Raw genomic sequence first — 17,858 nt, 5'->3', positions numbered from 1 at the left:
TCCCGGCCATCAATTCCCCAAGCTGTCCCGCCCCACAGGAGTCCGCAGTGCTACCTGAGTAGTATTTCAGCGCTAGTTGCTTTTCCTTGTCAAAGGACTCAATCTCGAAACTAGTGATGGATGCTCGCTAAGGAATTGGTCGCATCTAATATTCACACAGCAATTTTGATGGATATATCCAACAACAACAACGACGACGACGTCGACGACAACGACAACAAAAGCGATTGAAGACAACGAATTTTCGTTGCACTTACAGCACACACAAATATTGTTGATAAGCTTAGTATAGTATATATTTATTGATAACAAAAAAATTGTGGACGATGACGACGACGATAAGCTTACAGAAGCAGAGCGTAAGTCTCGACGCGGTCGTGGGGCGCGGGCGGGCATATCAGTTGCACACCTGACACATCTTTATAATCGCTATAGAGCTTGCTGTTTATCAGATCGCACCCCAGGCGCCGTGAGAGACGTGATGAATAGACGCTGGTACAGTCCAGCGTCAGCAATGGATACCCCAGCTCTTTACCACGTGCAGCGAGCGCCGTTATTAGCCGCGCACCCAGCGCCCGGCCACGCATTGTTGTGTCCACGCCCAGGGCATGGGCGTGCACGGCCTTATCCACGCCATAACGTTCGAATACGTTTGCTTCACGCTCCACCAGAGCCAGAAAGCCAACAATGCGTCCCCACTTGGTGCCCGCATGCTGCGCCGCCTCCTCATCCAAGAGCTGCGCCTCCTCCTTGTCTTTGGGTCCAGCCACTACGGCGCCCATAATGCGATCTCCCTGCAGCGCCAGCAGACATGTGCCATGCGGTATATTCGACAGCAGAAAGCTCTCATCAGCGGCATCTGGCTGCTTGGGCTCACAGCCAATTGTCAGCGGCTCCTCCTGATAATAGTGCTCATGCAGAAACTCCATCATTCGCTTGCTGTCCTCTGCGGTGGCCACGCGCAGCTCAATATCGTCCATCACCGCAGCAGACATTGTTAAAATAACAAACCGAGAAGATCGCAGCTGGCAACAAAACTATCAGTGCTGACAGATAATAAGCGCGCGCTAGATTCAGACTAAAAAAGCTAAAATTAAAAAAAAAAAAAGTATTTTTGTGGTAAGTTGTAAATGTTGCAACACTCTGCATATCTGAATTTACTTTAAAGACAAACCCACCCCTATGTTGCATATTGCGTTTATAGTATTTAACTTTATGTTGTTGCGAAATTTTTTTTTACAATACTTATCTTCACTCTTTCGACTTCGACTGTCGACTGTAATTAATACAATGTGTGCACCATTATTTAAATAAATCTTACGTATCAGTAGGTAAAAAGAATTTGCAGTCCACGTGACGAAAACAGTTACTGCTACAGTATTGCTATATGAATATTGAATAATTTTAATCTAGCATATGCTAGATTCCAGACGAAAAGATATTCCGTTGTTAAAAATGCTAGATATAGTCTATAAAAAGCTAGTCTGGCAACACTTTGGCAGCCTTGCTCGTTGGGTTAGAATACTGAAAAATACCAAAGTCTAATCGATAGTTAACAGCTGATCGCAATCAATGAATTCATAGCGCAAAATGTTTGAAAGTAACTAAAATTATATATTGTATATGTATGTATATGTTTTTCTATAAATAATAATGTTATGTATGGATTTGAAAATATTGTTATGTATCTTTAGAGAAATAAATAGCAGAGTATTGAACTTGTGTTATAGCTGCTTGCATGGCATTTGATTTGTTGTCTGGGAGTAGCAACAAATGGAGTGACAATGGACGCGCCAATGGCAGCAGCAGTAGAAGCGGCAGCTGTCAACTGACCGCAGACCGATTTGAAATGATGTGTGGATGTGGATTCGTAGCGCTGTTGTGGTTCAGTGGCTACATGACTTGCCACATGACTGCCGCAGTCGTTGCTGCTGCTGCTGCTGCTGCTATTGCGATGGGGCTGTGGCCAAGGTAACCAGCAATTATTCATTGCGCATACGCCACATGTGCCGCGCTAATTAGGCACAACTGTTGTCGATAATGAAGTGGCATTGTATGTTAAAATCATTATACGCTAGTGTTGGCAGCAACATGAATAGATCATGTTGGACAAGACAGCAGCAGCAGCAACAGCAGCATCGCTAAAGATAGATTACGTTCGCCCTGAGGCGCGACATATGGCCCTGGACGCCTGTTTAAGCTTGTGTGGCACGTCGCCAAACGTGGCATGTAGTTTTCTACGAACGGACATACTAAAAGGATAGCTGCTGCGTGCTCCATTGTCCTGCTTGTCACTGCGATAACTTCTGCCGCCGCCATTCCGCTCGCTCCAGCGCGCTCAAGTGGGTGGTGGGTTGGTAGAGTGGGCAGCTAAAAGTTGCCTTAAATAAAATGCAGTCAAGAGCCAAAAACAAGTTAGCTTTAAGTTCGAAAATAGTATAGGGCGCTTGCGCAACAATTTACTGAACAGATTACGCATACGCCGGGTTTAACTAAACAAAGTATTAGCACTATAAACGAAAATTGCCAATGCTGACCGTTCAGCAACTAAGTTGCGTCTTATCCACATCATGCACAAGGCTCAGACAATCGACGTGCATGGCATTGTTAATGCCACAAGTCCAGCACAGTGGTTGCTAAGTCATAATAAATTGAAATTGATTTATAGCTAAGGCTTCATTTAAGTTAGACAGCAATTTGATTCGTATTTGTGACACAAGCGGCAATAACTTAATATCAAATATATTTTTAGAAGCACTGTGCAGCGTTCAATGCTGACTGACCAACCGTATTGAGACTGCAGCTTGTTAGAACCAAAGAATGCACGACACTTACTCAGGCTAACTTATCGGGCCAGCTTCTAAGCTTGTGTATGTGTTTCTTTGTGTGTGTGTCCTGTGTGTGGCCTTTGTCATGCTTGTCGTTTTTATTGCCACCCCTGTCAATAGCCGGCGGCACATTTGCCGTCGACAGAGGCGACAAGTTTCATGGATTGCAGCTGTTTGTCTGGATTTGGGATTTGGTTTCGTTTCGTTTCGTTTCGCCCGACGCTTGTTGTCGCCCCCAGTGGCACATAAGTAATGCAACTCTGCTGCTGCTAGAGAGCTGGCCATTCAGCCAAGTTGTTTGCATGCTTTGCGCCACCAACTTTAAGTATATGTGACCATAAACAACCGAATGTAAAATGGCTGCTGCTCCAGTGCCAGCTTCAGCTGCAGCTCCCAAGTGCCGGCGGCAGTCTGGCTATTACTCAACAGCTTGTCCCCCACAGGCAACACACACACATTGTGCTGATGTCTCAGTGTGTGTGTATCTGTCTCTGTGTGTGTTTGGCAGGAGAATGTAACTGTCGTCAGTGTTGCCGTAAACGTTGCCCCTGGCTACGCACGATTTAAATTAAATTGCACTCGACGCATTCACCTGCAGCGCCAAAGGTTAAGCCCCGACCAAAGGACATTCAATGGCACTTGCACCTCGCTCCCGCTTTACACCCTCTTCCTTTGTCTCTCTCTCTCTCTCTCTCTCTCTCTTTGTCTTTGAATTCAATTAATTCCATGCTTTGCAAGCTGCAATTTATTGCCAGTGCAGCAACAGCAGCAGCATATAATAAACTTTATCTCTGAGCTTGTTTATAACAAATTAGTAGTTGGCAAAAAATGCTACATGACACATATTGAAGCAGCGCTGCGACTGCGACTGGGGCTGGGACTGGGACTGGCAGTGAACTCAATAGCACAGTGTTGCTTCCTGGAAATCACAAACGAGCTTTATGTCCACTGCACAGTGAGTGGCACATGCTGCGTTGCTGCGTTCTTTGATATTTTAATCAGATATCAAAAACACAGATCGACCAATCTGCTTACCAATACACAGAAGGGAGTGAGAAAGGTAGAGTGAGAGAGAGTGAGCAAGAGCTGGAGCTAAGACAAGGCAAAGTTGTCAGCCACAGTCGGACAGGTCTTAGCAGGATGCAAACAGTAAATAGAAATTTAATTTAAAATAAGCAAACTACAGCAGCTGCCACATATGGTTACTAAACAAGCATGTGTGTGTATATGTGTGTGTGTGTGTGTGGCACAGCAAGCTGATGCGCTTAAACGTTAACAAAAAATTCATAGGGCAACAACAGATAGTGCATAACAATGTTTAGTATATTAAACTGCATATGTGTGCCCCATGTGTGTTTGTGTGTCTGGATGCGATTTACCGTACTGTAATTTAATCTGTGCACAAGCTCTGCTACCTTTTATAAATTTAAACAATCTGCTATTAGTGCGCGGAAAGCGAATTTTTATGCATGCAGACATTATTTTTGTAAATAGCCTAAAATTCAATCAATCTCCAGCTCCAAGCTATCAAGTGTTGTTGCCAGTTAATGCAGACAATACATTTTTGCATCCTGATTGGTAATCCTGCAACATTTGAAATTAATTCGAATGTTATACATGATATTCCCACAACGCATAAACACACAATCGTAAACTGTATTAATTTAGTAAATGTCTCTAATTATGGATGCTGCGTCAATTTGCACAAAGCACTTTAACTGATATTCATATTTATATTAAATAAAAATGATTAATTTTAAATGCTTACTCAAAAGAGGAAAGCAAATCATTTCACAATTTCCAGTTAACGATTTATATTCCAATGAAAAATTCGATTTAGATCAATTTTTTCCAAAGGCTTATTTCAGAAGCCGGGATAAACAAAATCCTTTAACTTACAAATGTCACTAAGTGAACAAATTTTCGAATTTGTCTCAGTAAATGAGTTCAAAAATATGGGCAATAAAAAATTAACTCAATTGATAAATAGCGCTTATTACACAAAAGTGACAGTAATAGACAAAAAATGACGAAAGTCAAATAAAAGCAAATACTGTCTAGATATCCAAGATGATCCAATAGAAGGGAGGCCATACAGGGATCACGCGTACCCTGTTAAAAATAAAAAATTCTATTACTGGCCACAAATGACAAAATCCATTACAAAGTATGTGAAAACGTGTGTTAAATGCCAACAAGCAAAAACCACTACACATACAAAAGCTCCACATGATAATAACAAATACTCCCAACACAGCATTCGACACTGTTTTAATTGACACGAATTGGTCCCATTACCTTCGAACATGAGAATGGAAATGAGTACGCAAAAACAATAATTTGCGATCTCACAAAATATCTAGTTACTGTACCAGTACCAGATAAAAGTGCCAAAACAGTTGCTAAGGGAATATTCGAATCTTTTATATTAAAATATGGTCCAATGAAGACGTTCATAACGGACATGGGTACTGAATATAAAAATTCTTTAATAAATGACTTGTGCAAGTATATGAACATAAACAATATACATTCAACTGCACATCATCAAGAAACCTTGGGTACTATAGAAAGAAGTCATCGAACATTTAATGAATTTATACGTTCATACATTTCGATTGACAAAGACGATTGGGACATATGGTTGAATTATTTCACATATTGTTTCAATTGTAGTATGCTCACATATTGAATGCACACTGTAGACAGTGTTATGCATTCATAACCAATGCCCTAAGCATATTTCAAGTGCAAATGTAACTTGAGTAACACGCGCAAAATGCGGTCGGCATGTTATACAACATGCGCACCTGCCTTACTATGTAAGCATAATCTACCATCTCCCTCTAGCGACGAATCGCCGCACTCATTATACATAATATATACATTACAAATATACATATGTAACAAAGGCTGCTCCGCTGCTGGCGTCGCCGACAGCGCAGTTGCGCAGCTTTAGGTATATTCACATTTTTAGAAGTAAGTCATAATCAATTTAAATAAAGAGTACGATATGAACACAACGTGTTCTACTTCAAGAAACGAAACAATCTATTTTTTTATGGACCATTCTACATGGCGACCGTGACAGTGATTTCCAAGCCAACACCGTCTACAGTACATGAATACTGCCCATATGAACTTGTTTACGGTAGATTACCAAGACAGTTCACAGAATTCAGTACTATAAAGAAAATAGACCCAATATACAACCTAGACGATTACGGTAAAGAGTTCAAGTTCAGACTAGAACTAGCGTATAAAAGAGCTAGAGAAATCGTAAAAACGGAAAAAATAAAAAGAAAAATAGAATATGATAAGAAAGTAAAAGATTTAAAGTTAGATACTGGGGATTTAGTTCTCCTAAGAAATGAAACATGGCATAAGCTAAAAAAAAGAAATACTTAGGCCCATATAGAGTTGTAGAAATAAAAGATAGAAATAATATAAAGATAGATGTGGGTAAAAAGAAACCACAAATAGTAAATAAAAACAGGTTAAAAGTTTTTAGAAGTAAATAAACTCAAAAGTAAGCTAAAATTTAGAAGCAAGATTAGGATATAAATAGGTCTGATCAGCCATAACAAAAACAAAAAATAATAAAATAAAATATAAAACAAACAAAAATTATAAATAACAAAATCAATTTTTTAATGTATTTTTGGAAATATATTAAGAGTTATATATAATACATAATTCATAGCGCAATCTTGTCCTGAATGTACAACACCGTCAACAGCACATGAATACTGCCCATATGAACTTGTAAAAATAAATAAAAAAAACTTAGTAATATTACGTTTTTTAAACAAAAAGGGAGGTGTAGTATGCACATATCAAGAACACACTGTACTCAGTGTAGTTCAAATATATAAACATGTCGATAAATAATTTTTAACTAAACAACGACACTTTGTCGTCAGCCCTTACTGCAGCACATTTCAAGTGCGCAAGTAATATGATCCATTGGGAACATAACGGGCGCTATTGAGCCGCGTCAGCATTATTATGCACTGACCGCTCAATACATATATATGTGCCGTACATTCCCCCTACATATACATATATATAATTATATACTTATATATACATAAGACCGCGCTGACTTCACATGTCGAAGCAGCGACTTTGAATTATGAAGACAGTCAGATAATAAACGTTGATGATAAAGAACGATCCCGTGTGTTGCTTCATTTATTATAAAGTTAATAAAAAGAAATAATAAACACAAACATTCATTCAAAGCAAAAAGAAATAATAAACGAAGCATTTATACAAAGCAAAAAGAAATAATAACCGAAACATTTATGCAAACGCTGTTGTTGCATTAAGAAACCGGACGCGCATGAGTTACCATACAGCCCCCTTTCCCCCAACTGCCAGCCCCGAAGCCGCCTCGCAGCTGCTAAATAAATAAACACAGCACTAAACGATTTTTACAAAGTAAATTTACTGCGCAAGTGTATTACATTGTATTGGGTTGCAATCTCAGCATAAGGCAGGCCCAACGACCGGGATCAGGGCTCATCATCTACCTTTGTACGGGACTACGACTTGTAACTCCGGCATGTCTCGGCCACAATAGGGCTAGTTATAAGTTTTCAATTTTTGTAATATTCGTGTCAGCGTTCCCACGCTCACCATGCACATGCCGTTGCACACTTCGCGTGGCAACTGAACGAATTGATAGCGCAAATTCTCGTTTCCATTTAGCCGTGTCAAGACTTGGGTCTGGGGCTCGTTACTTATAAATAAAAAATGTATTAGACATTAGTCCATTCTGACCAATAAAGCTGAGCAGTCGCTACTCTAGCGTTTTGCTGAGTAAGGCCCCCAACCACTGACTTCGCCAGTTCTGCAGAAGAATGTGCGGCTGGACGGAGTCATATTGCACCGCGCGTCCGGCGTGAACCATAGACGACCGTGGGAGCGACGTATCTTTATAAGGAATTTATTAGAGAAAAGAAATTAAATGAGATGAAAACACAAAACCAAACCACAAATAAGTCAATCTCATATCAACAACAACAACAACAACAGGACAATCAGCATAGCAAAAGGAACAGCAAAAATGTTTAAAATAAATAACAGACCAGCAAACACATCATTCATTTGTATCGAATGACATGAAAATACGTGGAAAGCTGGAAAAGCACAGCACTCTCATTAGGTTTGTAAGCTACTATTATTTATTGCATTTTTTCTGAGAAATCTGCAATTATTTTCATTTGTTGTATCTTGTGTGGTAACGTGGATTGCATAACAACGTTTTTCCAGTTAATAATTATAAGTGCAAATGCAACTGAACAAACGGAGGGAATTGAATTTCATGAAAAGTACAGCAGCAATGGTCCTTTCATTATTTTAATTATTTATTTTAGTTCTGAGAAAAGTGAAATAATTTCAACTGTTTCAGCTCTCAATAATATCGTAGATTGCAATTAACAATTATAAATGCAAAACTTAACGAAATAAATGTAAGAATTAAATTTAACAAATAGCCCAATGGCTTTTCATCATTCTTTGATTATACAGAAAACTGAAACAACTCTTGTTCATAAACGAATTTTTCCTAAATGAAATTGTAATACGAATTTGAATTTAAATTCATTTCAAACGCGAATGTTGGTTACTTGGCAAATCGACACGAAATAATTTGGATATTTTCTTTGAGTGCGAACAGTTCTAATGCATTTAGTTGAAATACTAATTTAGCTGAACAGTTATGTGCCCAAATTGAAGCATTAGATGAGCTTAGGGCTACTGCTGTGTGGGTGGCTGTCTGTCCGCTTCTGACCCAAGAGACGCACTGGAGTGCAGTTGCCGCGAGGGCTGAAACAGGCAGCTAGAGGACAGATGATAAGTGTGCTCATCTGTGATTTCGATATCCTGCACTGAGATGCTCTTCACCAGCGACGTATTGGGCAGAATGTCATATTCGACTTGTCGCGTTCCACGCTCGCTGGCGACCGTCTCGGTGCGCAGGTGTTGGGTGCCCTCGCGTGTGAGTATGCAGAGATCTATGTTGGAGCCGGAGCCGAGATCGTTGAAGACGCCCGCGCTGATGGCCTCGCGCACCAGCTGCTTGGCCTGCTCGAGACTGAGGCCGGGATGCCAGCCGTTCTCCATGACGGCCATGGCAGCCAAAGTGCCAGAGCCCATGGCAGCGTAGGGTATCTTGTCAATGGAGCCGCACGGATGAATGCAATGCACATGCGGGCCCAGCTTGTCCACCCCGCCCAGCACCAAAGCGGCGCTAATGTGGCCCTGATAGCGAAAGAGCGTGCGGCGCAGCAACATGCTGGCGCACATGACGGGCACCTGGCGCTCCGTGTTCAGCTGATGCATGTCCAGCTCGGCCGAGGTCAGCAGCGTCATTTGCTCCGTGTCGGCGGCGGTGCCAGCGCCACAGCAGCTGCCGAAAGACACACGGGCGTGCACATTAGGGTGGGTCGATAGTTTAAAGCAAATTCGCAAAATGAACGAATTGTAAGCTACGGAAAACTCTGATAATTATTTAACTCATTTCAGGCAAAAGTTTAACTTTTCGTACAGTAAACTTTATTGATTAAATTTCTGATAATAAGATATTTACGAATATAGTTGGGCTATGGTTGAAAATATTTATACATATGTCTATATAGTTTTTGAATTCGACATTTGAGATATATGATATTTTATCTTATATATTCGAAACTAAATGAATTTTTGATCATTGGTGTTAGAATCTAAATTTTCTTGTGAGTTTCTTGTCAATATTTTAAAATCTCATTTATTTTCAAATGCTTTATTATTTGAGTTCGTATTAGCATGAATACGAATTTTCAAACGGTATCAAAAAAGTTATATTTGAGCCCTGGCTTTTGTGTAAAATATTTTCAGAATTTTCCATACATTTCGCTAGCATTTTGGAAATTTTGCTTAAATCGAGTCACCCTACTTACAATATGTGATCCTGCAGACGATGGATTTTGGAGCAGTTCTTATCCGAGACAATGGGTCCTTCGGTGGCGCGCGTGTCGGCGCCCAGGATGACACCATCCTGAAATATCAGACCCACTATGGAGGTGCCTGTGCGCACTGGCAGCGGCGGAGCGAATCCGTTCAACAGCAACTCGACATTGCTGCAAGTTCACATATTTAGCTGAGACACAAACAAATGGCGACCAACGCTCGCTCTCGTATTTACCGTTTGGTGTTCACCATGCTGAAGCCACTTGGATGCTGCATGCTGTTCTTGATTTATACAAAAATATTTAAAGCTCTGAGAATTTCAATGGACGAACAAAGTATTGAGTATCGGCTAAAAATTTGTTGTCAGAACAAAACTCAATGCCTGCTCTAACTAATTGGCAATGTGCCCTGCAGCTCTTTACAAGCTTCCACATGCAGCATGCCACATGCCACATGCAATATGCCACATGCCAACTGCCGGAGCATATGACAGTGCCTAATTGGTAGCCCAAGTCCTTCTTCACTGCATTCCACATACAACATGCAAAGTTTAAACATTCTTCAGATTTCTTTATTCATCCTGGTCATATGACACGCATGTCCGTGCCACACAAGCTGCACAACTGTGAGGGACAAATAAATTGAGCACTGGAATACAAGCATAATATTTATTACTTGTCTTTTGTGCATTTTCATGCACATTTCATGTTTCAGCTCTTAGAAGCTTCAGTGTTAGTGAAGTTGGCTAACAATAACCATGAAATAATTTCAGTTCATTTGTTTGCACTATTCCATATCCAATCCAATCCTCAAAATCGCTTTAAAGTAAATTTAATTTGCTTTATTTATCAAATAGTTGTTAAGTTTGCTTTTGCCTTTGTCTTCAGCAGTAATTTTAATCAATTTTGCTTGCTACAATTTGAAAAAGTATGCACCGGGTCTTGTACTGTCGGCTGTGGCAGACTTTCGGCTTGCCTTCTTGTTTTTGTTTTTAATCACCTTTCGCTTCATTTCATTAATTGCACAAACGTAATTTCTATGCAATTTTTTAAAAACGCGCATACAGATTGCAAATATTTTGATGTAAAAACTCTCATGCCACAAATTAATTGGAAATGAATGAAAGAGCAGAAATGCTTTTGCCAACGCATAGCTGAAGTGAAAATGGAAATGAAAATGTAAAAACAAAAGTTATTGTAAATCGCTGATTTAATTAATATTTAATTAAATTACTTCGTACTCTTCAAAAGTGGCATAAAGGAGTGTGGCAGCTGCGGACTGACCATGCCCCAGGCCACCTGTTCCATAAAACAAATCAATATGCTGTCAATCAGGCACTGATTGCAACATCAACAGCAGCAGCAGCGAGTCGCCGCCGCATGTCGCTCAAGTCAATTAACATTAATGAGAGGCCGGTTATATTTTAATCAGCGCTAGCAAAAAGCGGTAAGCCAACTGTTCGCTCAATCTTAGCTACGGCTATGCAAATGCCAATAACTGATTGACAACTCAGTGGGAGAGTGGGAGTGGGTGTGAGAGTGAGACTGGGAGAGGGAGTGGTGCAAGTTGTTGCAAGTAGCAAGTTGCAACTTGCAAATCATGCTTGCAACTTTTGTGCAACTTAATTACGAGACGGCAGCTGAAGCTCTGGACGCTCAACGGGATTTGTGCGACGACAGTCGAAGCACTTGCGACTCGCAAGTTTACTTAAACAATTTTGCGCTGCATTTGGCCAACAAAACTAACAAAAATACATATAATAAAACGCAAAAGAAAAAACACCAACAGCAGCAGCAGCAGCAGCAGCAGCAGAAGAAGTTGCAGAAGCAGAAAAAGCAAAACTTTTTGCAACAGCATCTAATGCGAATCCAAATCCGTAGAGCAAGAGAGTAGAGAATCGTCTTCTCGGACTGGCAAATGCGAATGCAAATGCAACTTTCTTTTGAGCAATTGAGATTTTCGCATTTTGGCATTTGGACAGCTGCCTGGGCCGCCTAATGGGAAAACTGGCAAAAAACTGTGCTCTGAGTGTGCCGAGGACGTTTCAATTAAAGCACAGCGAGCGCCGCGCCGCTGCCGCTGCCCCGCCATGGGGGGGGAGAGCAGCCATCCCAAAATGTTGGCAGGATGAGAACTAAATCTTTTATTACCAAACCAAGCACGAGTAGGAATTTAATCTTTCGACGAGACAATCTCAGGATGCAATCTTAATGGCATTTGACAAGACTTCAAGCACATAAAGGAGCAGCGGCTAAAGTAACAACAGCCAACAGCCAAGAGCATAAGCAAAAGCATAAGCATGCGGCATGCGGCATGAGCTTGAGCTAACTGTTAATAAATCATTTGGACGCGAAAGCGTCATTAATGCCGCTTAAGCTGCTGTCGCAAATTTGGAAGTTTATTAACTTTGCCTGCCAGTCTAGACGCGACAGGCCACACTTCCGCTCCTACCACTCTCCAGCTCTCGCACTTTAATCTGCGCCTTGTAGCCAATTTAGCCATGTTAGTTATGGCTACGACTCCTGCGACAAATTTGAGTCAATGGCTTGGAATCGTGCGATATCCAAAAGGCCGCCAAAGTAATTTCGATAGCCCTACCCAATGGTTTATGCAACTGCTAACAACAACAACAAGAAGAACTTGGCATTGCATAATTTAATTGGCCTTAAGTTCAGTTACTCTGTTGCCTAGCAGAGCTCATTAACGTGCTCAGTATAGTATATGAACTGCAAGCTGTTACCAACGCTCCAATTAGTTGCAGCTTATAGCTTAAATGTTTGTATAACTTGTGCGTATACAGAAATATGGCACACTGATTGTTGCACTGTATATTTCCATCTTCTTTTGAAGCCCACACTTTGAATGCTTGCTCTTAGTTTCTTTCATTTTTTTTTTCCAACCCACATATTAATATTATAGAAAGCACTTTTAATGAATGACAGCGCTCTTTGTATTGCAAGTCGTGCGGCTTAGTCATCAGTTCAATGTGCATTGCTGTTGCTAAAATAGAACTAACATTGGCAAGTTACAACGTCAATGCATAACCACGCCCACACGCCCGCACTCAGACATATTGTTGCTCAAATTTCATGGCAAAATCACTGACAAACAAATTGCAAAAAAATTAGTTAAAAGAGCAACAAGATTCGAGCTAAAATTAAATATTTGTAATTCAATCTTAAGTTCATTTAAAAGAAAAAACATCGTGTTCCTTATTAATATATTAATGAAAATAGCTACATTTCTGCATAAAAAAAAGTTAAAAATTAACGCCTCTACATTACTTGCTTTCGTTTAAAAAAACGCTAAATTTTAAATAAAAACAGTCAAATCACATTAAAAAGGCAAATATAGCTAATAAAATTCAGAGTATTTTTAGCAGTTACAATTTCGAAATAGCCAAGTCTAGCTATAAAATTGCTAAGCTGGCAACACTGACTTCGAGGGCGCCTGCATACTTAGTTGTATGTGTGTGTGCGTGGGTGTCTGTGTGTTTGTGCAATGTGGAAAATTCTTACGCTGTCTGAGGCTCTGCTTGTTGCCCGCAGGCGTCATGCAGGTGTGAAATGCAACTGGCGCACAGTGGTCCAAATTGATTTGCATTCTTGCTATATTCAATTTTTATTAAATTGCAACGATTTTTTTTAGGCGCTTGCGTACCACTGTGCAAGCGCAATGTGCACGTGTGAATTGAGTTGCGCGCATAGTTGTGCGGACTGTGTGTAGGTGTGAGCCTGTGTGTGTGCGTCATGCTGCAGCTTATGACTTAATAAATACTTGCCAGAGTGAGAGAGAGAGAGAGAGAGAGAGAGCGAATGAGAGAGTGCAATGTGTGCTGGCAATTTAATAACAAAAGCAAACGGCATGGAAAGCACACATAAGAACTCAAACGAAACGAGAAACAGAAGCTGTGAGACACACACACACACACACACACACAAGTGAAAACAGAAGCGAAAGCGAATTGAGAAAAGAACAGAATAGGAGTGGAGTCTACTCACACTAACAAGTGTACTACGCACTTGATTTACTCATACATATGCATGCCGCACATGCAGCAACATGCAGCATGGCTCTTGCCACTTGCCACTTACCCATCACTGCAGTTGTAAGTCACAAATTCCTTGCATCATTTGTTGCTACACCTGCCGACGCCGCCACTGACGCTGCCGCTGTACAGTTAGTAACTGCCGTTAGCATATGCCAGTTGATAAGTATATGGAAAATGGATGCAAAGCATATGCACACACTGACAACTTGATTTGTTATCGATAAGTGCAGCTTACACGTTGCTCATTTGTATGTATTAAATTAATTAAATATGGGAGCACCATAGGCATAGACAAGGTCCTGGATTTAAGTGATTAACTCAACTTCTTGCCAACTGTACCATATGCAGCGATAAGCAGCTTAGCTATGCACACCGGGCAATTAAAGCAGTTTATGATTTTGCAAAACATCAATACTTGGCGTATACGTAATACGTGTGCTCTACTCTGCTCTGCTCTGCTTGTCTTTGTAGTTTGCAAAATGTTCAAGCATATCTGCTGCAATCTCGACTTCGAAGGCTTCTACTTTTGCCCTTCTTATTTGTGCATATGCCAGTGCAATCAGCAAGCAATTTGCAAGATTTATTTAAGCCGTGCCATATGCATAATATGCGACTTTTTGTGGCAATGAAAGGCTTAAAACAAACGCATATACATTTTTTATAGCAAGCAGCAATACAAGTAATTGCCAGCTGCATAAAAGGAAGATTAACTGAAGACACAGTTCAGGTCTGCAATGCTCAAAAATAAAACAAAAATTCTTATTCTTAGTTTTCATGCTAGATTGATATTTACTTTTCAGGATTTGTGTTTACACTTTTCAAGGAAGAGGATGAGGGCTATACTAAGCACGAATAGCGACGTGCCTATCTATAAAATCCATTACGGAATTGCTGTTTGTACACAATTGAGAAAGTAAATGTTAACTAATTTAAAATACGTTGCGTATACGCAATATTTTGTGCATTTGCCTTTGCCGAGAGTGAACGTGCAAAGAAGAATTAATTATTATAGTAAAATAGAGCCTAAAGCACAGCCTAGCATAGAAACAAACTGTGAATAAATTGAGCAAAGGGTACAATGTGTTAGTTAATGCTTCCGATCTGTCTGTCTGTCTGTCTGTGCGGCACTCGAGCTGCTCTTGTTGTTATTATAAGTACATAAGTACGCATGTTTGCATTATTATTATTGTTTTTGCTCTTGTTGTGCTTGTGCACAAGCCTGTGTGTGTGTGTTGGTATTGGTGTAAATGGTGCGCGACGCTGCTAAATATTTGTTCTATCAAATTCAATTAAAGTTGACATGGGTTCACAGCTGGCTAACAGCAAAAACCAAAACTAAAACGAAAAGCAAACCGTGACCCAAGCTAAACAGCATGCTCAAGCAATGTCTGAGTAAACGTACTCAAAGAGAGAGAGAGTGAAAGAGAACGAAAGAGAGAGAGCGTAGAGTAGGCAAGTGGAGAGCTGAGCAAATTCAATTTTTAGATTCAATTTTAATGACAATACATATAGTACACGCCAAGAGCAAAGACAAGCTGCAAAAGTTAAATTCAAAGAAATATGCTCGCTCTCAAAAGCAAAAGGTAAAGCGTAGTGCTACAGCTTGGGGCAGTGGGTGGTGGCTAGTGGGTGGGGGGAATGCGTGGCACGCAATGTTTTTAGCTCGCGTAATAATAAAAGGTAGTACCAACTATGGTTCTGGCCCCAAAATTAAAGCACAAACACGCTGACACAGATACATAGACAGAGAGGACTGGGCAGACAGACAGACAGACAGAGGACAGACTGGGTAGACTGTCAGTTGCCTTTGGGCGCAACGGAAGCACAAACACAAAATTTACAACTGCCTGGCTAACGTTACTCTGCCACTTTGTCCAGCTGCTGCTGCTGCTGTCGCCCCTGCAGCCACGCCTCTTTTGATCTGGCAAAAAGTCGTTGCTGGTCGAGGCAGCAGCAACAGCAGCAGCAACGCTTGCAATTGAGCTCAGCAGCAGCAAGAGCTAGAGCCTCGCTTTAGAGCTGTTTGCCGTTTTTCTTCTTCATTTTTTGTTGGTGTCCGCTCGTTGGGTGTAAATTTGCTCGTTAAATTTTGTTGGCACTCTCGACTAATTTGCACTTGTAACGCAATGGACCAAGGCACAACAAGCCAGACGGCGAGAGAGAAAGAGCGACAGAGAGAAGTTTTGCAGCCTCTGTCGCTGTCGCTGCCGCTGCTGCTGCCGCTGCCGCTGCCTCTGCATTGTGGTAATTGAAAAGACAACGAAAACGAAAATAAAAACGACTTGGCAACGGCAATCTGAAGTTCGAGATGGCAACTTGTCATCGTTGCTTTCGGCAAAAAGTAAAAATACAAAAAACACATTGCACATTTTTAAAGCCATGCATAGCCCTAGTTACGCAACTAGCCACCAAGAGTTAGTGCTACTTAAACCAAGCTTAGCTCAAGGCATAACAATAATTAAAATGAGCATCAACTTGCCAACTTTGAATGTAATGGTGTAAATTTATTTGCAATACAGCAACTAATCTGAGTTTATTTTTATCAGAAAAGTTGTCTGTGTAAAAAGAGTTGCTTATAAAGAAAAATAGAGTCTTAATTGTCGAACTCATTGACAATTAAGACTTTTTTCTTCTCCATACGCAACTTTTTCTACACAGCTTTGAAATTTAAATACAAGTTAGCTGCTCCATTCGTTAAAATATTCTAATTAAATCGTTACAGAAATAATTTTAATTGCTTGCAAACTTGCAGCAATTTTTACAATTGTATCGAAACTTAAGTATAAAACAATAAACTCGCTTGTATATAAATTTTAGAATCAAATTGATAAAACCCCCATTATCTGGACTCTATAGAAATAAGAAATTAAAGCAGTTAGTAGGTGATTCAATTTGCTATCTATGCTTTGACTTATTCTTTTAATTAATGAGGTAATATCGAATAATATTTGTTCAAGTTACCGATTTGCTACTTTCCGTTCCGTTCTGTTAATTTAATAATTCTGTTGAGCTTGTAGTAAGTAATGCTTTTTATTTATAAAGCTGAATATGCATAGCTTAACATATTTTATCATGAATCATTTTAATTACTATTCTCACTATGCTAATATATCATGTTTATTATTATTATTCGAATCATATGCTAACTCTCTAACAAATATTTGCTCAAGTTGCGTGTGTGTGTGTGTGTTTAGAATAGTTAGCCATACACATAATTAATGCTGCTGCATTCAAGGCTTAAACCAGCAGCTGCTTAGCCAAAGGGGCATGAGAATGAGCGTAATGCAAATTCGGTGGAGGTCTGTGGCCGCAGATTTTGAATGATTTGCGTCAGCGGCAAAATCAGTTGCTAAATTAAACGCATACAATTCATTGGCGTGGCCACAGGCAGCTGATTGATATCTTTATATAAATATATATGTACATATATATATTTGTATATATTTTGTTAGTTGTATGTATGGCTTAGTAGTAAATGCGGCTAGGCATATTAGATTTGAGGGGCTGCAACTTTCACTGGGGTTTTTGGACTCACTACTGAGTGTATCTGTGATTACGTTGCCTGCTGCGTCTCATTATTATGCAGCTCATGAGTCTCGTTAGTGGCAAAGTTATATGAGCATACATCAGAGGAGCCAGCCAGCCAGCCAGCCAGCGAAGCAGACGCACAAGTTTGCAACAAGCAGATAGATAAAGCTATAGCCAAGGCCGACGCTAAAACTGAAACTCTGGCTTGGCTGCAAGTCAACGCTGGCGGAAAGTGTTAAGCACGATGAAGTAAATGCTATCCAACTTTTGAGCTGCTAACCGGCAACAACACTCACTCCCCACACCCCCATTTCCCCACCCCTTTGCTCCACAGGCGCTGTCAACCAAACTGTCGGAAGTGGCGCTGACTTGACTTCCCACTTGCACCCAAGCAGCGCAAGCAAGCAACGAAGTCAGCCATGCAGCGTTGGCTTGCCTCGCACTCATTGCCAAAGCTTTTCCAATTCGCCGCAAAATTGTTCGGGCCAAAGTTGCCT

At 40.5% G+C, this 17,858-nt stretch overlaps 2 protein-coding genes across 2 annotated transcripts; both read right to left on the bottom strand.

The window, feature by feature from the left end:
• Positions 1-287: 287 nt before the first annotated feature.
• On the bottom strand, positions 288-1,059 carry LOC108606881. Its single transcript, XM_017997406.1, has one exon. The coding sequence runs from the start codon at positions 993-995 to the stop codon at positions 345-347; it is 651 nt and encodes a 216-aa protein (XP_017852895.1). The 5' UTR covers positions 996-1,059; the 3' UTR covers positions 288-344.
• A 7,268-nt stretch (positions 1,060-8,327) lies between these two features.
• Positions 8,328-10,237, bottom strand: LOC108606880 (proteasome subunit beta type-7). Its single transcript, XM_017997404.1, has 3 exons — positions 10,018-10,237; positions 9,773-9,952; positions 8,328-9,243 (listed from the first exon to the last, which is right to left on the bottom strand). Exons 1-3 carry the CDS (start codon positions 10,056-10,058, stop codon positions 8,589-8,591), a joined length of 876 nt encoding a protein of 291 aa, XP_017852893.1. The 5' UTR covers positions 10,059-10,237; the 3' UTR covers positions 8,328-8,588.
• Positions 10,238-17,858: the final 7,621 nt, after the last annotated feature.

Source organism: Drosophila busckii, chromosome X (assembly GCF_011750605.1).
Source record: "Drosophila busckii strain San Diego stock center, stock number 13000-0081.31 chromosome X, ASM1175060v1, whole genome shotgun sequence".
NCBI lineage: Eukaryota > Metazoa > Arthropoda > Insecta > Diptera > Drosophilidae > Drosophila > Drosophila busckii.
The sequence above is the reverse complement of the archived record's forward strand: the minus strand, read 5'-3'. Positions and strand labels throughout refer to the sequence as shown.